Here is a 16,790-nt window from a genome sequence, read left to right as displayed (position 1 = left end):
TAATTACAGTATTTCAAATATTTGCTTCATGCTTTTTTCAGCATTAGTTTCTAAATGTGTCACGTATAATACACCCTCAGGAGCCGGCTGTCAGAATGGTCTTCCAATGGTACTGTGGATAATAGGATGTGGAGCTGAATAAAGTCCTAGAAAAATGACACCACCGTTTGTTATTTACTGATACAGAAAACATCAGAACATGGCAGTTTTAGGTTTGTATCTAACATATATTTTTGTTAATGGAAATTAATTTAGCTTTTTTTTTTTTTTTTTTTTCTTTTTAAATCAACTAATCTTTTATACTTTAACGAACTAAACAGCAATTATGGTCATTAACAAGTATGTCACCCAAGCACACTGCACAACCGTGCTTACGGGATGCTACACGTCGTATCGGCTTTTATACAGTCAGAGTTCACAAGAATTTGGAATCATTTCAGGTGTAATTAAGCACTGCAAAGTGTTTAAAACTATAAAGTGCTTTCAAATACAAATCATTTTTGCTCTTTAGAAATAGGAAAAAACCCAAACATGCATTTAAACCTGAAACCTCCATGCCATAAATACCACAGCTCAGCAGTACAACGTCAGTTTTGTGCCATTTTGTTTTAAAATTTCCTTTCCCATCCCGCCCCACCCCCAGTCAAAAATTCAAATAGCGTCTAAATTGGATTTGTCGGGATCTTCTTGGTCGTGTTTGTACATGAAGGTTAGAAGGAAAAGAGCAATATCCAGAGATGACCAATAGGCAGTGTGCGATGTGACTGCGGACCAGTATCTGCTCTCCACGAGACCTTCCCTGAGCTCGAAATCGATCCTGTGCTCCAGTTCCGCTGGAAATTGAACAAGAGGCAAAAATATTGTTAGAATTCACAGAATCATAGAATCGTCCAGGTTGGAAAAGACCCTTGGGATCACTGAGTCCAACCATCAACCCCACTCTACAAAGTTCTCCCCTACACCATATCCCCCAACAGCGCATCCAAACGACTCTTAAACACATCCAGGGATGGTGCCTCCACCACCTCCCTGGGCAGCCTGTTCCAGTGTCTGACCACTCTTTCTGTGAAGAATTCTTTCCTAATGTCCAGTCTAAACCTACCCTGCTGGAGCTTGAAGCCATTCCCTCTCGTTCTATCGCTAATTACCTGTGAGAAGAGACCAGCACCAACATCTCTACAACGTCCTTTCAAGTAGTTGTAGAGAGTGATGAGGTCTCCCCTCAGCCTCCTCTTCCTCAAACTAAACGGTCCCAGCTCCTTCAATCGCTCCTCATAAGATTTATTCTCCAGACCCTTCCTTCACCAGCTTCGTTGCCCTCCTCTGTGCCCGCTCCAGCACCTCGATATCTCTCTTGGATTGAGGTGCCCAAAACTGGACACGATTCTCCAGGTGTGGCCTCACCGGTGCTGAGTACAGGGGGGACAATCACCTCCCTAATTATAGATCAGCAGAAGAAAAAACCCCACCAGCACGTTTTTCCATCGGTTTTGGGTTCCGCTTCTACTTGCTGTATATAAAATGCTCCCAATATCTGCGTATTTACATTAATAACAGTACACTCACCTAAGTCAACTGTGATTTTTAATAATATATTCATACATTTTTTACACACATGCATTTAGCACAAGCCTAAGAGTGGTGCTTAGTTCGGGGGCGGGGGAGAAGGGAGGGGATGTACCAAACTAAACCTAAAGCTTGGAAAAAGCTGGCATTTTATAAAGCAGCTGTTTTCCTTATAGTAACTATATAAATACATTTGTTTATGCTCTTTCTGATAACTACGCAGAAGCATCCAGCGAACGTTGAGGCCCCGCTAGGAAACACCGACTTTCAGGAGGTGGACGCTCAGAACTTTCCGAAACAAATGGATATTTGTTGCATCTTTAGTGGCCGTAACGAGGAGACTACACCCAGTATCGCAAGCCCTTTCTGAAAACCAGCCGTCCCCCCTACACGGCACTACCCCTTTCAATTTCCAGATTATTCCAACTATATTTCAGCAGTTCTCCTCTCGGTTCAATGGCGGGTTTGATTAATACCACATTCAAAGCAATTTTCACTGCATGTTTAACTGGGCCAATGGCTACCCCATTGTTAAGGCACTTTAGCGGTTAGAGCATCTCTACGAGGAGCAATAGAATAAAAGGGACAAAACTGAAAGCCTGCTTAGCTACAAAAGCCGAAACCCCATATTGAGTAAAAAATGCAGCCGTTTATCAAAGCCAGTTTCAAGGAATTTGAATTCTTGGCTCAAGGAGCGGGTGAAGGGAACATCGCACAAGCACTGCCTCGACAGCTCTCGGGGAACGACGCGTCCTTCCCCAGGAGCAAACCGAGGAGAGGGAGACTGAGCCTTCCGATACCAGGAGATGACCGCAACCATTTCCATGAAAACACATATATTCCAAAACCCCGGTGCCCCTGCAGGAAGGGACGCCCCGGACGACTCTAGGACAGGCCGTTACAGAAGCTTGGGCAGCAGCCAAACCCCACCACAAGCCCAGCGAATACTTTGGCCATGGATTGCATCATTCCTGCACACAGGCTGAGAGAGTTGGGGGGGGTTCAGCCTGGAGAAGAGAAGGCTCCGGGGAGACCTTAGAGCCCCTTCCAGTCCCTAAAGGGGCTCCAGGAAAGCTGGGGAGGGACTCTTGGTCAGGGAGGGGAGCCATAGGATGAGGAGGAACCGTTTTACACTGAAAGAGGGGAGATTTACATGAGATCTTAGGAAGAAATTCTTTATTATGAGAATGGTGAGATCCTGGCCCAGGTTGCCCAGAGAAGCTGTGGCTGCCCCCATCCCTGGAGGGGTTCAAGGCCAGGCTGGATGGGGCTTTGAGCAACTTGGTCTGGTGGGAGGTGTCCCTGGCCAGGGCAGGGGGTGGAACTGGATGATCTTTAAGGTCCCTTCCAACCCAAACCATTCTATGATTCAGCTCTCAACCTCACTGGCCACCGCTCCATGTCTTCCCTCTACAGAGCAGGGACGGGCTTTCAGCAGAGAGGGATGCGCGAACCATGCAGAGGCCCTTGATGTGCCAACCCCCACTAAAAGGACCTCATCCGAGCTCCACGATACTCTCTATCACACTACTCTGTTTTCCTCGGGTTTAAAACAAAGTCTCTGTCCTCACATACTGACTCAGGCAGATTATCTGCTGAAATTAGCAGCGATGAATGGACGGCAACGTATCATGTGAACGCTATCACAAGATACAACATACTTGTGACTCCTTAGATTGCAAAAAAAACCCACCCAAACCAACCCCGCATTGCAACAGTGCCAATGAGAAGTTTGGAAATATCATCAAGTATGAATTTCTGTAAAGGAAGTACCTATGTTTTTCCAAAAAACCAGCTGCTAAAATTTCACTTTCTGTTCTGGACGGTTCAGATCAGGACAAGGGCAGCTTCTGTTTCCAGTCATACATGCCTTTAAATCCAGATTGCTTCAGGATTGCAAAATGCATGGGGAAATTTAAATAAATATTATGATAAACTTAAATATTTTACGATAACTGGTGAGTGGGATTCTCTGCAGCAATTATATTGCTTTTCCTAGTGAGAGTCTAGGAACTAGCAACAAGCGACAGGACAAGAGGAAACGGCCTCAAGTTGATCCAGGGGAGGTTTCGGATGGATATTAGGAAAAATTTCTTCACCGAAAGGGTTGTCAAGCATTGGGACAGGCTGCCCAGGGAAGTGGTGGAGTCACCATCCCTGGAGGTATTTAAAAGCCGGGCAGACGTGGTGCTGAGGGACATGGGTTAGTGATGGTTTTTGTCAGTGTTGGGTTGATGGTTGGACTCGATGATCTGAAAGGTCCCTTCCAACCCAGACAATTCTATGATTCTATTATATGAACTACTGATATGAAGATCTCATTAGCCAAAACTCATTCGCGCATATAAATGTGTCAGTTGTGTGTATGTATATACAAACACATACACAGATAAACCTCCTTTGAAAGAAAAAAAGGATCAAAGGGAGAACAAAGAGTCAGTCCTTAGACAGTCTTAACAGATTCAAAAAGCAGGAAGGGATTCAATTTTTATCACTTTAGAGCAAACCAACAAAATTAAATAGGGGCATATGTTGTTAGGGTATTTCCAGCCTCCCACAACATACAGCTGGAGCCCACCAAAGGTCTTCTTCCCACGGGGTGTGCACGGTGGACTCCTCACTGACCTATGGGTTCCAGAAAGCCCGAGCTGCTGTGCGACAGCGGCGGCGTCCCAACAGTTGTGGCCTTCTTCTCGTCCCCCTCGGCTCCCTCTTTTCCCGGCTCGGGGGTGGTTGTACTTGATCGACCGAATCTGGAGAAAAGCATCCCGCCGAGGCCCTTCCCGATACTCGCGGCTCCTGCGTTCGGCACGGAAAGGGAAAAAAAAATAAAAATAAACCAAACACGCACAAGGGCAGTTAAATCAAACCGCAAATTAAAAGTCACTGCAGCACCCATCAATTAGAGTTGAGTGACAGATAAAGGAAAACACTATTCATGCTTTTCGAGGGTGGGAACGGCTTATCTGACTTAAGCGTACGCTGGTTATCGTGAGACTAATCTGGCGTACAAGCAAAAGCTATAATTTGGAAACTGTAGTTAGGGAGAAAAAAAAAAAAATAATACATGAGAACACTTCCGCGGCAAGAAACCTGGTACTTTTAAGGATATGTTGCAATTCCCCTTTCATAAAAAATCTAAGACTAAGACAAAAATGCTTTATAACAATATATAAATAAATATATAAATGCTTTATAAGCGTCCAAGGCCAGGCTGGATGGGGTTTTGAGCAACCTGGTCCGGTGGGAGATGTCTCTGCCCAGGGCAGGGGGTTGGAACTGGAGGATCCTTAAGGTCTCTTCCAACCCAAACCTTTCTGTGACATTGTTAGTACCTTCTGCACTTAAAAATCCCCTCGTGACATTTAAGACTCTCCTCCCATTAAGGGTCCTTATGTTGGCATCACCCTTACCGCCTTTTGGAAATGCTTTATCGTCCTTTAAAAGGACTATTTTGGTTGCTCAGGAAGAGGGGTGTGAAAGTTAGGAACAGATCTGTCATGTTTTCTCCTGACTTTGCTGCCACCTTATGGACAAGATATTAAAGTTACTATAGGAACACAGCAAAAAGCAGCCCTGCTCTGAAATACTGCCTATTTCCACTTAAGGACAAAACTGCTTTTATATACTTTACTTATTTGATGGAGAAGATTCCTGGCACTAGGTCACATTAGCCTTCTTCCAAATCCCCACATAGAGAGCTAAAGAAAAGCCTCGAGTCAACAAAAACAGCAAGTGTACGCTCAAATATAAGCTCCAGTGAAAGTGAATTTAAGCTCACTTAAACCAGGGCTTATTTTAAATCAGAAAGCCAGAAGGGGACAGACTTCATACTAAACCAGCCTGACTTTCCTATTGTAAAACCATGACTTAAATGGAACTGTAATGGTTTACATAGAGTGATTTTTCCTCCTATTTGCCAATACCAGAAAATGTAGTCACAAAACAAGCTTTAAATTATTTCATTTTTTTTTTCCATGAAGTACAGTGGAAACTGTTAAATCACCAGGATGTTACTTCAATAAGGCAAACAACAAGAAGGCAACAATAGCATAAACTCCCTGACCCACATCCTCTCCCCTGCAAGCCTTGACTCCCGTGTACGTAAACTGTCTTTTCTTCAAAGTAAATGTTAATTGGGATTAAAATAAGCCGTACGTCTACAGGGAACAAACCGAAGCAGCCAGGAATAGCTTGCTTACGGCTGCACCTCAAACAGTGACGTTCTACGAGAAGGTCCTACGTAAAAAAATAGTAATAATAATACAAAAAAAGAGGACATAAAGAACAATTACCTAATATACTTGCTTTGCCGATGTTTGTTATAGACTCCCCGTAGTGGCGTCGAACCATGACGGGTGAAGTAGTTGGGCTGGGTACAGTCGAAACGCTTTCGCCATCAGTAACTGAGGTAGGTTCTTTTGTCGGGTTGAGAAAACTTGGCTTCATGTGCTCGTAAGGTAGAGGGTTTGCAGTGTTGTACCAGTGGATCTGGACAGGCGAAATGTTGCTGTAGTGCTTCAGAATTAAAGGTTCTAATCTATAGGCCTGCAAGGGTAAATCAGAAAAGAAAATCCTGGGCGTCAAGACTGAAAAATCACATCCCCATCCCATACAGAGTCCTCCCCAACCTCAAATCCAAAATATCTGTAATGATTGAAGCCTAGAAAGTGACAGAATGGTGGCGTTATGTTCTGGTTCACTTTTACTTTCACAGCCTGGGAGATGTATTAGTTGCTTAGCTGCTCGTGAAGGGGGCTCCAGGAGAGATGGGGAGGGACTCTTGATCAGGGAGGGGAGCCATAGGACAAGGGGGAAAGGTTTTAAACTGAAAGAGGGGAGATTGAGATGAGATCTCAGGAAGAAATTCTGTACTCAGGGTGGTGAGACCCTGGCCCAGGTTGCCCAGAGAAGCTGTGGTTGCCCCATCCCTGAAGTTGTTCAAAGCCAGGCTGGATGGGGCTTTGAGCAACCAGGTCTGGTGGGAGGTGTCCCTGCCCAGGGCAGGGGGGCTGGGGTTGGAACTCGATGATCTTTAAGGCCCCTCCCAACCCAAACCACTCCATGACTATGATTTACACACGTTGCTATGAACACACAAGTTATTCTTAACATATGTTTGTTGTTACGCATTGACAGAGCAAATTTTATCTACTGTTAAATGGATTCCGCAGAACACAACAGAGAGGGAGGAACCGGCTACGTAAACATTTTGTTTGATGACTCCTCATCGATCCCTGTACACATCATGAATTGGCATGCTTATTAAAAAAAAAAAAAAAAAATCATTCTCTATCGATTCTTTATTTTTCTTTGTGTACTTAGATGTAGGAAAGCATTCTTGGATGGAAGGAGAGGGCACAGCTGTGCCAATACCGCCCTCCCAAGCACTCTCCCACCCACGAATCTGTTACTCAGGACTCTTGGGGAAAAAAATACTGTCTTTATTTTTCTGCAGTATCTTGTAAACTGCTTATGAAGCCTTTTTTAACGGCTGTAGTATCTTCGGACAGGTGATGTGTAATGGAAGTCAGGAAGTTAAACACAAGTTGGAACTTGACTGAGAAGGATTATTTCTTATGTCTTTGGAAAAATAAAATAAAAAAGCTGTGCTTATAAATATGAAAAGAGAGGCAAAGGATGTGGTATTTAAGGCAATTTTTTGTAGGAACTGTCATTCTACAGTTACAAAAAACAAGACATTGTACAATAATCATTAACAAATAGTCCTGTGCTGGAACATACTTGTGTTGATTCACACGCTTTGAAGATCACACATTATCACGCAGCTGAGGCTTAAAAGCAGACAGGGTAAACGCTTGCAGTTGCAATTAAAACTCACCACTGGATCTGTCGGATGAAAAATATTTAGTAAGCGGTTACATATTGTTCTGGGCAGAATATGGTCTTGACTACCGCTGTTTCCCGGACGGATGCCACGTAACGCCAAAAACACTGCTAAAGGAGATCCCATACAGAAGAAATTCTCAACCTAAGGAGAGATTTCACCCACATTAGTAAGGATGGAAATAATGCATTCTAACATGGCTGGATTTGAATCCTCTCTTTCAACTGACATATCATTTTCAACTGAGGGACTCCATAATAAGTTCAAAATGGGGAAGGCCACTATAACATACATACGATAACATGAAGGTTAAGTTTCCCATTTCCCTTTGCTGTGAGAAGAGAGTGGTGCTACATAGTTGGAAAATGGAAAAACAAGTCGGATATTTGAACTAAAAGAGGTCTACCAACACTGGAAAGGCCGGAGCAAAAAGAATTTGGAAGCCGCTAAGGACACGTGATGAGTTTCACAAGACTGAAGTCCGACTTCTCATGAAACTTCCCGAAACTTCCCACACCTCCTAAACTTTACCCTAACCAAGTCCTCCATGATTTGCTTTGCTACACACACCCACCGAGGGAAGCAAAAAGATGGGCAGAGGTGGTGCTTAGCGATGTGGTTTACTGACCAAACGTCAAACTCTGTAGTCAAAAATACTTTTGTGAGTTCAAAATTACTTTTTAAACCCTTCGAGTATTTTCTTACGCGAAAAACAAACGTTACCATTATCAGACCTTCACTGCATCTTTCCCGATAGTAGTGCCAAGTTTGCAGAGCACTACAACTGGGCAACTCCTAACGCTCTGCTGCTGCTTAACCAGCAAGAGAAAACCGCTGCATTCTTGCCGAGTGCACGGGGAGGACGCTTGGTTTCCCATGTGCCTGCATTGTATGTCAGCGCATGGAGCGAGGGTGGAGAAATAATGGTCCGTTTCATCTACCAGATGCCAGCACCGCACAAAACATTCCTCCTCCTCCTCCTCCTTCTCCTCTGACTTGGCACCGGGACCCCACCTCTTCCTTCCAAAAGAATGCGCGAGTCCCAGTTCAATGGAAAAAAAAATAATTAATAATAATCTAGGTCTTCAGCAGAGCTATTCGATGTCATATGGTGCAAAGCCCTGCTGTCATCTACATTGTCACTCCAGCCTGGTGCAAAGCTCCTCTCCTTTCTTATAATCAAGCTTTACACAGACCCTGACATTTTCACAGTTTGGACAAAAAGCCTTCTCATCTTCAAATACAATAGAAACAGATATTCACAGTGCAGTCCTTTAAACCGAATAAATAACCTTTAACCCTGTCCATCTGATATTCCTGTCTCGAGCATCTGAAGCACACAATTATGCTATTTCTGCTTCAGAAAGAAATCAGAAAGTGACTGCCAGCAGATGCCTAAAAGGTATTTTCCTTGATTCACCTTAGGCCACTCTAGAGCAGGCAAAAATCTCTAAAGGTAAATAGTTTCAGTGGTTACATGGCTTTTGCCCCATCATTTCTCTCGATAAACACACGATTAACAGCACCCACAGACAGATGCTCTCTTCTCTCTTCTTTCTTCGTTCTATGATTCTATGTGGATGCCCCATCCCTGGAGGTGTTCAGGGCCAGGCTGGATGGGGCTTTGAGCAACCTGGTCTGGTGGGAGGTGTCCCTGTCCATGTCCTGGGGGTTGGAACTGGATGATCTTTAAGGTCCCTTCCAACCCGAACCGTTCCATGATTCTATGATTCTATGATTCTCGGAGGGCACTGTTCTTTGCTATGTATTTTCTTACACACACAAGCCTCTCAACACCATCTTCCAGCTCTGGAAATGCTTACAAAGACGAAGAAAGCACTCAGTGGGTACCTTAACGGGGGGCATCAGACCAATACCAAAGCAGTGAGCACTAAAAATCAAAAGCAAGTCTTCCAAAAATAAAGTCCTTTAAATTGCAGCCATTAGACTCCGCACTGATGCAAAGCGGCTGAAGAGAAGGCTGACGTGCCATGAAAACTACTGGGAAGGGAGGACTCAAGTCTTTCTAGAAAGCTTTTAGTAATTTTGGTGTTTCTCCTAGAAGCAGGAGTGGGGCACTTCACATACCCTCCTGTAAAGGTTTAACGACACGACCTTTCAGGATAGCACTTTCCTCCTGGGTATGATTCACAAGCAGAAGACTTAATGAATTTATTTGTATTTTAAGCAGAAGCCGAGCCAGTCAGTCATCCATTCACCTTAAGACCGCAGCGTTTTAAAAATAATAATAATTACAAAAAAGAGCTGGCTGAGCCAACAGAAGTGAGGCAGCGCAGCTGTGCTGGGCGTAGGTAAGCGTGGGGCACAAACGCCTGTTGTTCAGCAGCGATGTTAAAGCAGAAGACACAGAAGGTGACTACAATTTATGTTTCTGTGCTGCCTTTCAGCCTGGAGGATCCCAAACGTTCTTCCAGAGCGAGGAAATACCACCTCCTGTGGCCAGGAATGTTCTGCAGCCTTAGCAAACAGAGGGAATAGAGACTTATACTGGTATTACACGAGGAATTTAATTGGGCAGTTGTGTGTTAAACTACTACGGCACACTTCTGCCTTCAGCTTAAAGGCCTCCTCCTCTCAGATAAGGCTGCACGTCAGCATCCCATTAAGCTCTCGTAGTTCTCGTACATGTGGTTAAATCAATAGTATCTTATAAATAATTTGTGATAGTTATCAACACGAACATCACTGTCAGATGATGCTACAGAGAAACCACAAGCTCAAGTACAAGCTGCAGCTTCTTACAGAATAGTTTCTGTAGCCCTGGGCGAATGAGAAGTGCTAAGGGATCCTGAAGCACTTTCGGCCAGCACGTTGTCAATTCTAGATTTAAATGAATGTCCTTTTCAGTACTAGGGAGCAGCTGTGGTATATCCTGCCCTCCTCTTCCCCGGTGTGACTGAAACTCATCCTACAAGATGCTTATTTTCATGCACTGCAGAGTCATAAAGAGGTAGGTATCGCACCGTTCCCTGTGTTTTCATGTTCTTCAGCCCCTTTAGCCTTTAACTCCAATTCCTCTTACATAGCTGTCTTGCTGACAGGGAGAGCGTTGTGCTTCTAAGCTCTAAATTTACTACGGAGGGGTTGGCTTTGCTTTTAACCCACGCAGCTCCTATTAATTTAGCAGTTTATTCACTTATGGTATCTGGAGAAGTAGAGGAAGAAAGACAAAGACACCTCACCCTCCAGTTCCCATTCTGGTGGCTCATCCAATATATTATTAGTGTACAAGAGACTCCGTATCTTCAGCTTTGGTTGTGTTTTTTTCCACCCCAAAAGGGTCAGTCAATCGCACAGGTAATTTTCTCTAATATTAAATGCCCACCAAGTTAGCTGCTGTATTTATTCTTGCACTTTGTCTTGCTAAAAGTTACCTCTGTGCTTGCTCAACATCAAACAAGCTTAACTCTGCAACCTGGTCTGGTGGGAGGTGTCCCTGCCCAGGGCAGGGGGGTTGGAACTGGATGATCTTTAAAGTCCCTTCCAACCTAAACCATTCTATGATTCTATAATGTAGGACGAGTGACTCTGTCTCATCCTGGGAAGCTTTAATTTGTTTCAGTCCATAAAAGAGGCAACACATCGACAGTGGCCAACCTTTTTCATTCCAGCTGTACATCCCGTTTTGCGGTGTAATAGAGCTGAAGGAGATGAGGGACCAAAGACTCCAGTCTCCCGCGTCGCACAGACCAAATTAATTAGCGGATCAAGCATTTATGGTGAATAGCAACTCATGATCAAACCAGAGCTCTGGCCTGCCGTGAAGAGCCAAGGTGCGGCAGTTGGTACCTACAAAGCTGTTAGTTCTCTTTCAACGAGCTGGAAATCCTGCCTTGGCAGAAGCACTTTGTCATCACGTTCATGGAAAGCCTCCCTCTCTCTCTCTGGAGCTCGCTACTCAAGCAATGGGAGTCTCTCGTGTAAAGCTTCACAGAAACACAACATTTTCCTTTCATCACAGCTAAGAAAAAGGATGTGCTGCAATGGAAAATTACCTAGCAGTAATTTGGATTGATACAGCCCCTCTTTTCTTTCCCCTTTCTTTTCCCCTTCTTTCCTGCTCCCTCTAAAAAGTATCTGCTCAAAAAAAAAAATCTTCAGTTTAAACACAACGGAGTGAAGAATAATCTTTCACAGAGCTGGAGGAGTATCAGCCAGACTCCAGCTTCCTTGATGGTAGAGATAATAGCGCGATACATGCTTTTAAGCAGTGATGAAAAGGAGAAGGCTATGACAAATTGAATTATGGTTAGTTTCCTCTTTTTTATGGCTCAAGATTGACCTTGGCTTCTAGGAGTCCTTCTGAACTCAGAAGGAAAAAAAAAAGGCAAGTTAAGAAACAATAATCTATTTTGTTCCCATCTATCATGTCACATTTTTTCTGGTTTAATATTTTGGGATATGGTCAAGCAACTCGAAAGTGTTGCACGTCCCACCAAGAAGCTAGAAAACGCCTTTTCCCAACGACAAGAAATTCTAGCAATTTGTACAGCTGATTAGCAAGCAATCTATTTCATGAGACTAAGAGTAGCTCATGCTAAATGTCAGACCCGAATAATTTGGAAGGAAAATCCACTGCTGGAGGAAATTCAAATCAGATTTGCTCAGAGATGTGACATGGTGGAAGTAGTCCCCAAGGAAAATGGATTAGTCAGCAAAGCAGAAGTGAAATTGTTTAAGATATGTGATTAATGTAATTTGCCAAACGGCTTTTACCTTCCCACACGGTTGTATGTGTGTGTGTGCAATATATTTACATATAAACATATATATTTGTAATGAATAGTAATATACTAATACAGTAAAATATTGACAGACATGTATACACACTTCATACATTAAAATTATTCTACCAATATCATGTCTAGGGAAATGGGGGGAAAAAATTAAGTAGAATAACTCATATTGCAGGTGCATTTTCACAGCAAGTAGAATATTCAGTAAAATCCTCTCGAACATACATACCTTAAATTTTAAGACCGGTGGTTTTGATATGGTGGATGCCTTTAACCCATGTAACCTCTCTTCTATCTCTCTCAACCTAGAAAATAGAGATCTTTCTGAGATCCAATAAAAAACGTAGCCTTAACCTCTCTGATCCAAACAGGCATTCCTGTGGGGTCCAAAAGTTTTGGCTGCTGGGAAGAGAGAGTGATGGTGTCAGTATTTCTCGGAGGCATTCCAGCTGATTAAGAAGCAGTGTATGTGACACCCTGTTTCTCCGACCACAGAAGGAATCAATCAAGACATGATGGTTCTCTTGTTCACCACCCCAAGCATCTGCCCACCCTCCTTCCTTGGGAGTAGGTGACTCATCTGTTTTCTTGGTGCTTTTTGCAGCCAAATCACCTGTCTTGGTTTGTTTTTAGTTTCTTTGTTTTTTGGTTGGGTTTTTTTTTTTTCGGTTGGTTGGTTTTTTTTCTCTTGTTAAAAAAATCCAACCAAAGCCACAGGGAAGTCCGTGGCTCAAACATTATGGAGTTCTGTACTGTGGCAGAATATCTGCAGGACAGTGTCCCACCCTTTCAATTATCATTAAAAAAGGTTTTTCACCTGTTCTTCTAGTTAGCCTGAATTAAAAAAGCAGCTACAATATAAAGCACTCATACGGACTGGTAAAACTGTCCCCAATCCCAGCACGAGACCATTTTTCCCTCTTCAGAGCAGGAAAACACCATCCCCTCGCATTCCACAAAACCTTTATGCAAACAGATACTTTAAGCTTAAACTCTGCTACCCTGAATAGAAAGAAGCGAGTCGGGAGCTGAAACTTCCCAAAGACTTGCCAGTGCTTTCAAAAAAGTTTCTACGCTTTAACAAACGTGATTCAGCCTTAAAAAAAGAAGGCACACAGAATTCTTGTGAACTGCTGTCAAAGGTTCCCGAGCCACAACCTCACACGCTCTATGTATGTTATTCTACAAATATTTACACACGCTATAACACACCCTACTCAGGCACAAGCATTTCCAGAAATCCACTATGTGTTTGCCAACATCACAACAGTAGAAATCCAGAATTTACAGGATTTCAGCAGTATATTTTCTATCATTTCAGACTAAATTGCCTTAAGACAGCTCAAGAAACGGAGAGTCGCTCTTCCTATACAGAGCTGACGGTGTCAAAGGATATTTGGATTACTGTGGATGGAACTTGAAGCACTTTGGAGGAAGCCTAAGGAGCTGTAGGGCAAGACTGAAATGCTAATTTTTCCCTAATTATACGCTAGCGATATGCCTGAAGGGTCATCTTACCACTGCACAGCTTCATTAGGTTTCTTACTTCCCTTCTCTCAGCAAGACTGCACTTTATCCAGCCTTGGAGCTGATAGAGATGTACCAGTCCCTAATTACACACATACTGATTCTGAGCACCGCAGGAATTCCGATGCTGTATTAATGCTTCCAAGGTGCCACCAATACTAAGGTGGGTTTCAAGAAAGAACCAAAAAGAACCGTGATCATGATTTATCCTCATCTCCCACTGGAAAGATTGAAACTCAAGCTACTATTTTTAAATTCTCTATCTATGGGTGTCTCATAGCACCTCGATATCCAGGTTAGAAGAGGGAAGTGACCTTAATACTGTGGAGACATCACGATGATCTAAAGGTCCCCTAACTCTGAGAATCCCCACCAACACTTGCAAGGCACTGGAACGGAGATCCTGTTTGTCACGGTGGGCAGCGCTGCTTCACGCTCCCAACAGCACAAACATTTCTAGATGGCAGCAGCAAAAAGCTGGTAAATGATCCACCATGGACAAGTAACCCTATCAACCCAATCACAGCAATGACAACATCTGCATCCAGCTGGTGGAGCTCAATTTCCAGGCTGAGCCTAGGAGAGAACTTCTCATTTTCCTCTGGAATCTTAGGAATTTCACTGCTCGGGTTCTGCTCAGTATTATTGCCCACCTGCAAGCTACGGTGGGTTCTGGAAAGACTCAAAGGGCGTCATCTAGGGATGTGGTTTTCTCCTTTAACAATCAGAACTGGATGCATTACCGTTGTTTAGTTATGTAAAGTTCTTCAAGTAAACGTTGCTCCTCATAGCTCATCCAACGGTCTTCAAGCTCCTCCTCCTCCTTCTGCAGCAACTGTTCGTAAAGCCTGACCGGGTTCCAGCCAGTCATGATGTCGTAGGTGATGACACAGCCCAGCGAGTGGGACACAATCGAGACTTTCCCTCCTTTCTCCTCAAATTCTGGGTTCCGGGAGCAAAAGAGTGTGTAGAGCCGGTTCAGCTCCTGCTGCAGCCCTTTCACCAGCTATTTCAAGAAGGAAAGGAAAGAAAGTTTAATATCAACATCTTATCACTCCTGTTATGTTCATGTATGTTCAGGTACTACACTGACCAGCTTCTTGAGCATCTATCTAGGATGAGCACCATGGTCTGTTCACTTGGGCTGGGAAGATCATTGAATCATAGAATGGTTTGGGTTGGAAGGGACCTTAAAGATCATCCCATTCCACCCCCCTGCCATGGGAAGGGACACCTCCCACTAGACCAGGTTGCTCAAAGCCCCATCCAGCCTGGCCTTGAACCCCTCCAGGGATGGGGCAGCCACAGCTTCTCTGGGCAACCTGGGCCGGTGTCTCACCATTCTCATAATAAAGAATTTCTTCCCCAGATCTCATCTCAATCTCCCCTCTTTCAGTTTAAAACCCTTCCCCCTCGTCCTATGGCTCCCCTCCCTGATCAAGAGTCCCTCCCCATCTCTCCTGGAGCCCCTTTAGGGACTGGAAGGGGCTCTAAGGTCTCCCCGGAGCCTTCTCTTCTCCAGGCTGAACCACCCCAACTCTCTCAGGTGGTCCTCACAGCAGAGGGGCTCCAGCCCTCCAATGACGAGCAAAATCATGGTGAGCAGCAATGGTTTGGTTGACTGTCGCTGACTCCAGTGGTTCACCTCACCCCTCCAGATCCAGTAGCAATCACCACACAGGACTTGTGGTGACCCTACAACTGCTACACTACACTGTCCATAGCATTATGTTGAAAGAAGCCATTAAATAAATGACAGCTGTGCGTAAAGTACTTAACAGCATCCTCGGAGGTGAGCAATAGCAAGGAACTTGGATTTCACTAGTGATCCATTAGCACCACAGCGACTATTAATACAGCTGTATGTCCATTATTGCTTGTTTCTCCCCCAATTTCTCTACCTTTTCACAGCACCAAATGTTTCAGCTCCTTTTTTAACCCAAGGAGGCTGGAAGGAGCCCGAGCCACCCATGATCTGGAATCAGCTCACATCTCTGCCACAAGCTCGGCACATAATCCTAGACAAGTCATACTCCCTCTTCTCCATTTATCAAGGCGAGGCAACATCATTCCTACCTCACTGCGGGGGACTGGGGAGATAAATCCACTAAATGGGTTGGAGGAAAATATCCTCAAATTGCTTTTGGACCTTCGGAAAGCACATTTGAACTCGCCAAGTCTTTCATTATTCTGCCCACCGCTTGGCTACAAGAAGATGCAGCTTTTCTGTCCTACTCCCCCCTCCCAGCACACTGCACCTATTGGAATTTTTTCTGAAGAAATCAGACTAAAACGGTGTCACTAAAGAATAAAAAGCTTCATCTCAGGCAAAAGGAAGATGTAGGAGGAGAAAATGCACAAATGAGACAGGCCGAGCCAGAACTTGAACATTTGATATAAACAACGTTAAGAAAACAGTTTTCTGGTTATAGGTTTTTTAGGGGGAAAGGTTTTTTGAAAGGTTTTTTTAGGAAGGTTTTTTGGGGGGGAAAAATCAGGAATGCAACATGTTTCTCCATCATCATAGACTAATGCTATTGTACTACTGCAATAAATGTATATTGGTCCTATGTTAATTGAGTCTCTGGGAGGCTCATCTGCTTCAAATCCTGCACGAGGGTACATACGCATAAAAATGTTCAGATTGACAGAAAGCATTTTTTAGGGAGAAACGTTGAAAGCCGTGAGATTTAGGAAGGAGGCGATACAAAAAAAAAAAAAAGGCAGGTTTGCTTGTGAAACCCAGCGTGGCAACTGAGCAATGCTCCCGGGCTACGGCACAGAGGAGGACAAACCAGAAATTGCAAATCATTCCCTTGTTAGCAACAGGAAATTAAAGCTCTACAACATGTAATTTGAGCATGATTTTTCAAGAGGCTGAATCATCACTGGATATAAATACGAATGGCACCGGGGCTGTCAGTGTTTGATACACATTTTACCGAGCGAGGATCCACACAACAAACCCCGTGCCTAAAGCAGCGCGAAACGACGAACAAAGCCTTGCAACCGCTTGGAGAAATAAGTTATCGTCATTCCAATTTTCGGAGTATTTTTTGACTGCGACGCTGCCTGCTCCTGCGCTGGGCTCT

The 16,790-nt window shown here is 44.0% G+C and overlaps 1 protein-coding gene across 1 annotated transcript in view; it reads right to left on the bottom strand.

Annotated features, from left to right (window-relative positions):
- Nucleotides 1-282: 282 nt before the first annotated feature.
- The window catches only part of DDHD1 (DDHD domain containing 1), a 72,645-nt gene continuing 56,137 nt past the window's right edge, over nucleotides 283-16,790 (bottom strand). The window contains exons 8-13 of the mRNA XM_074149259.1: nucleotides 14,442-14,704; nucleotides 12,401-12,476; nucleotides 7,409-7,558; nucleotides 5,862-6,114; nucleotides 4,192-4,365; nucleotides 283-833 (exon numbers count right to left, since the gene is read on the bottom strand). Of these exons, the coding sequence (XP_074005360.1) occupies nucleotides 652-833; nucleotides 4,192-4,365; nucleotides 5,862-6,114; nucleotides 7,409-7,558; nucleotides 12,401-12,476; nucleotides 14,442-14,704 (1,098 nt within the window). The 3' untranslated portion in view covers nucleotides 283-651. The remainder of the gene's footprint in view (nucleotides 834-4,191; nucleotides 4,366-5,861; nucleotides 6,115-7,408; nucleotides 7,559-12,400; nucleotides 12,477-14,441; nucleotides 14,705-16,790) is intronic.

This window comes from Numenius arquata, chromosome 6, assembly GCF_964106895.1.
Source record: "Numenius arquata chromosome 6, bNumArq3.hap1.1, whole genome shotgun sequence".
In the NCBI taxonomy this organism is placed as follows: domain Eukaryota; kingdom Metazoa; phylum Chordata; class Aves; order Charadriiformes; family Scolopacidae; genus Numenius; species Numenius arquata.
The sequence above is the reverse complement of the archived record's forward strand: the minus strand, read 5'-3'. Positions and strand labels throughout refer to the sequence as shown.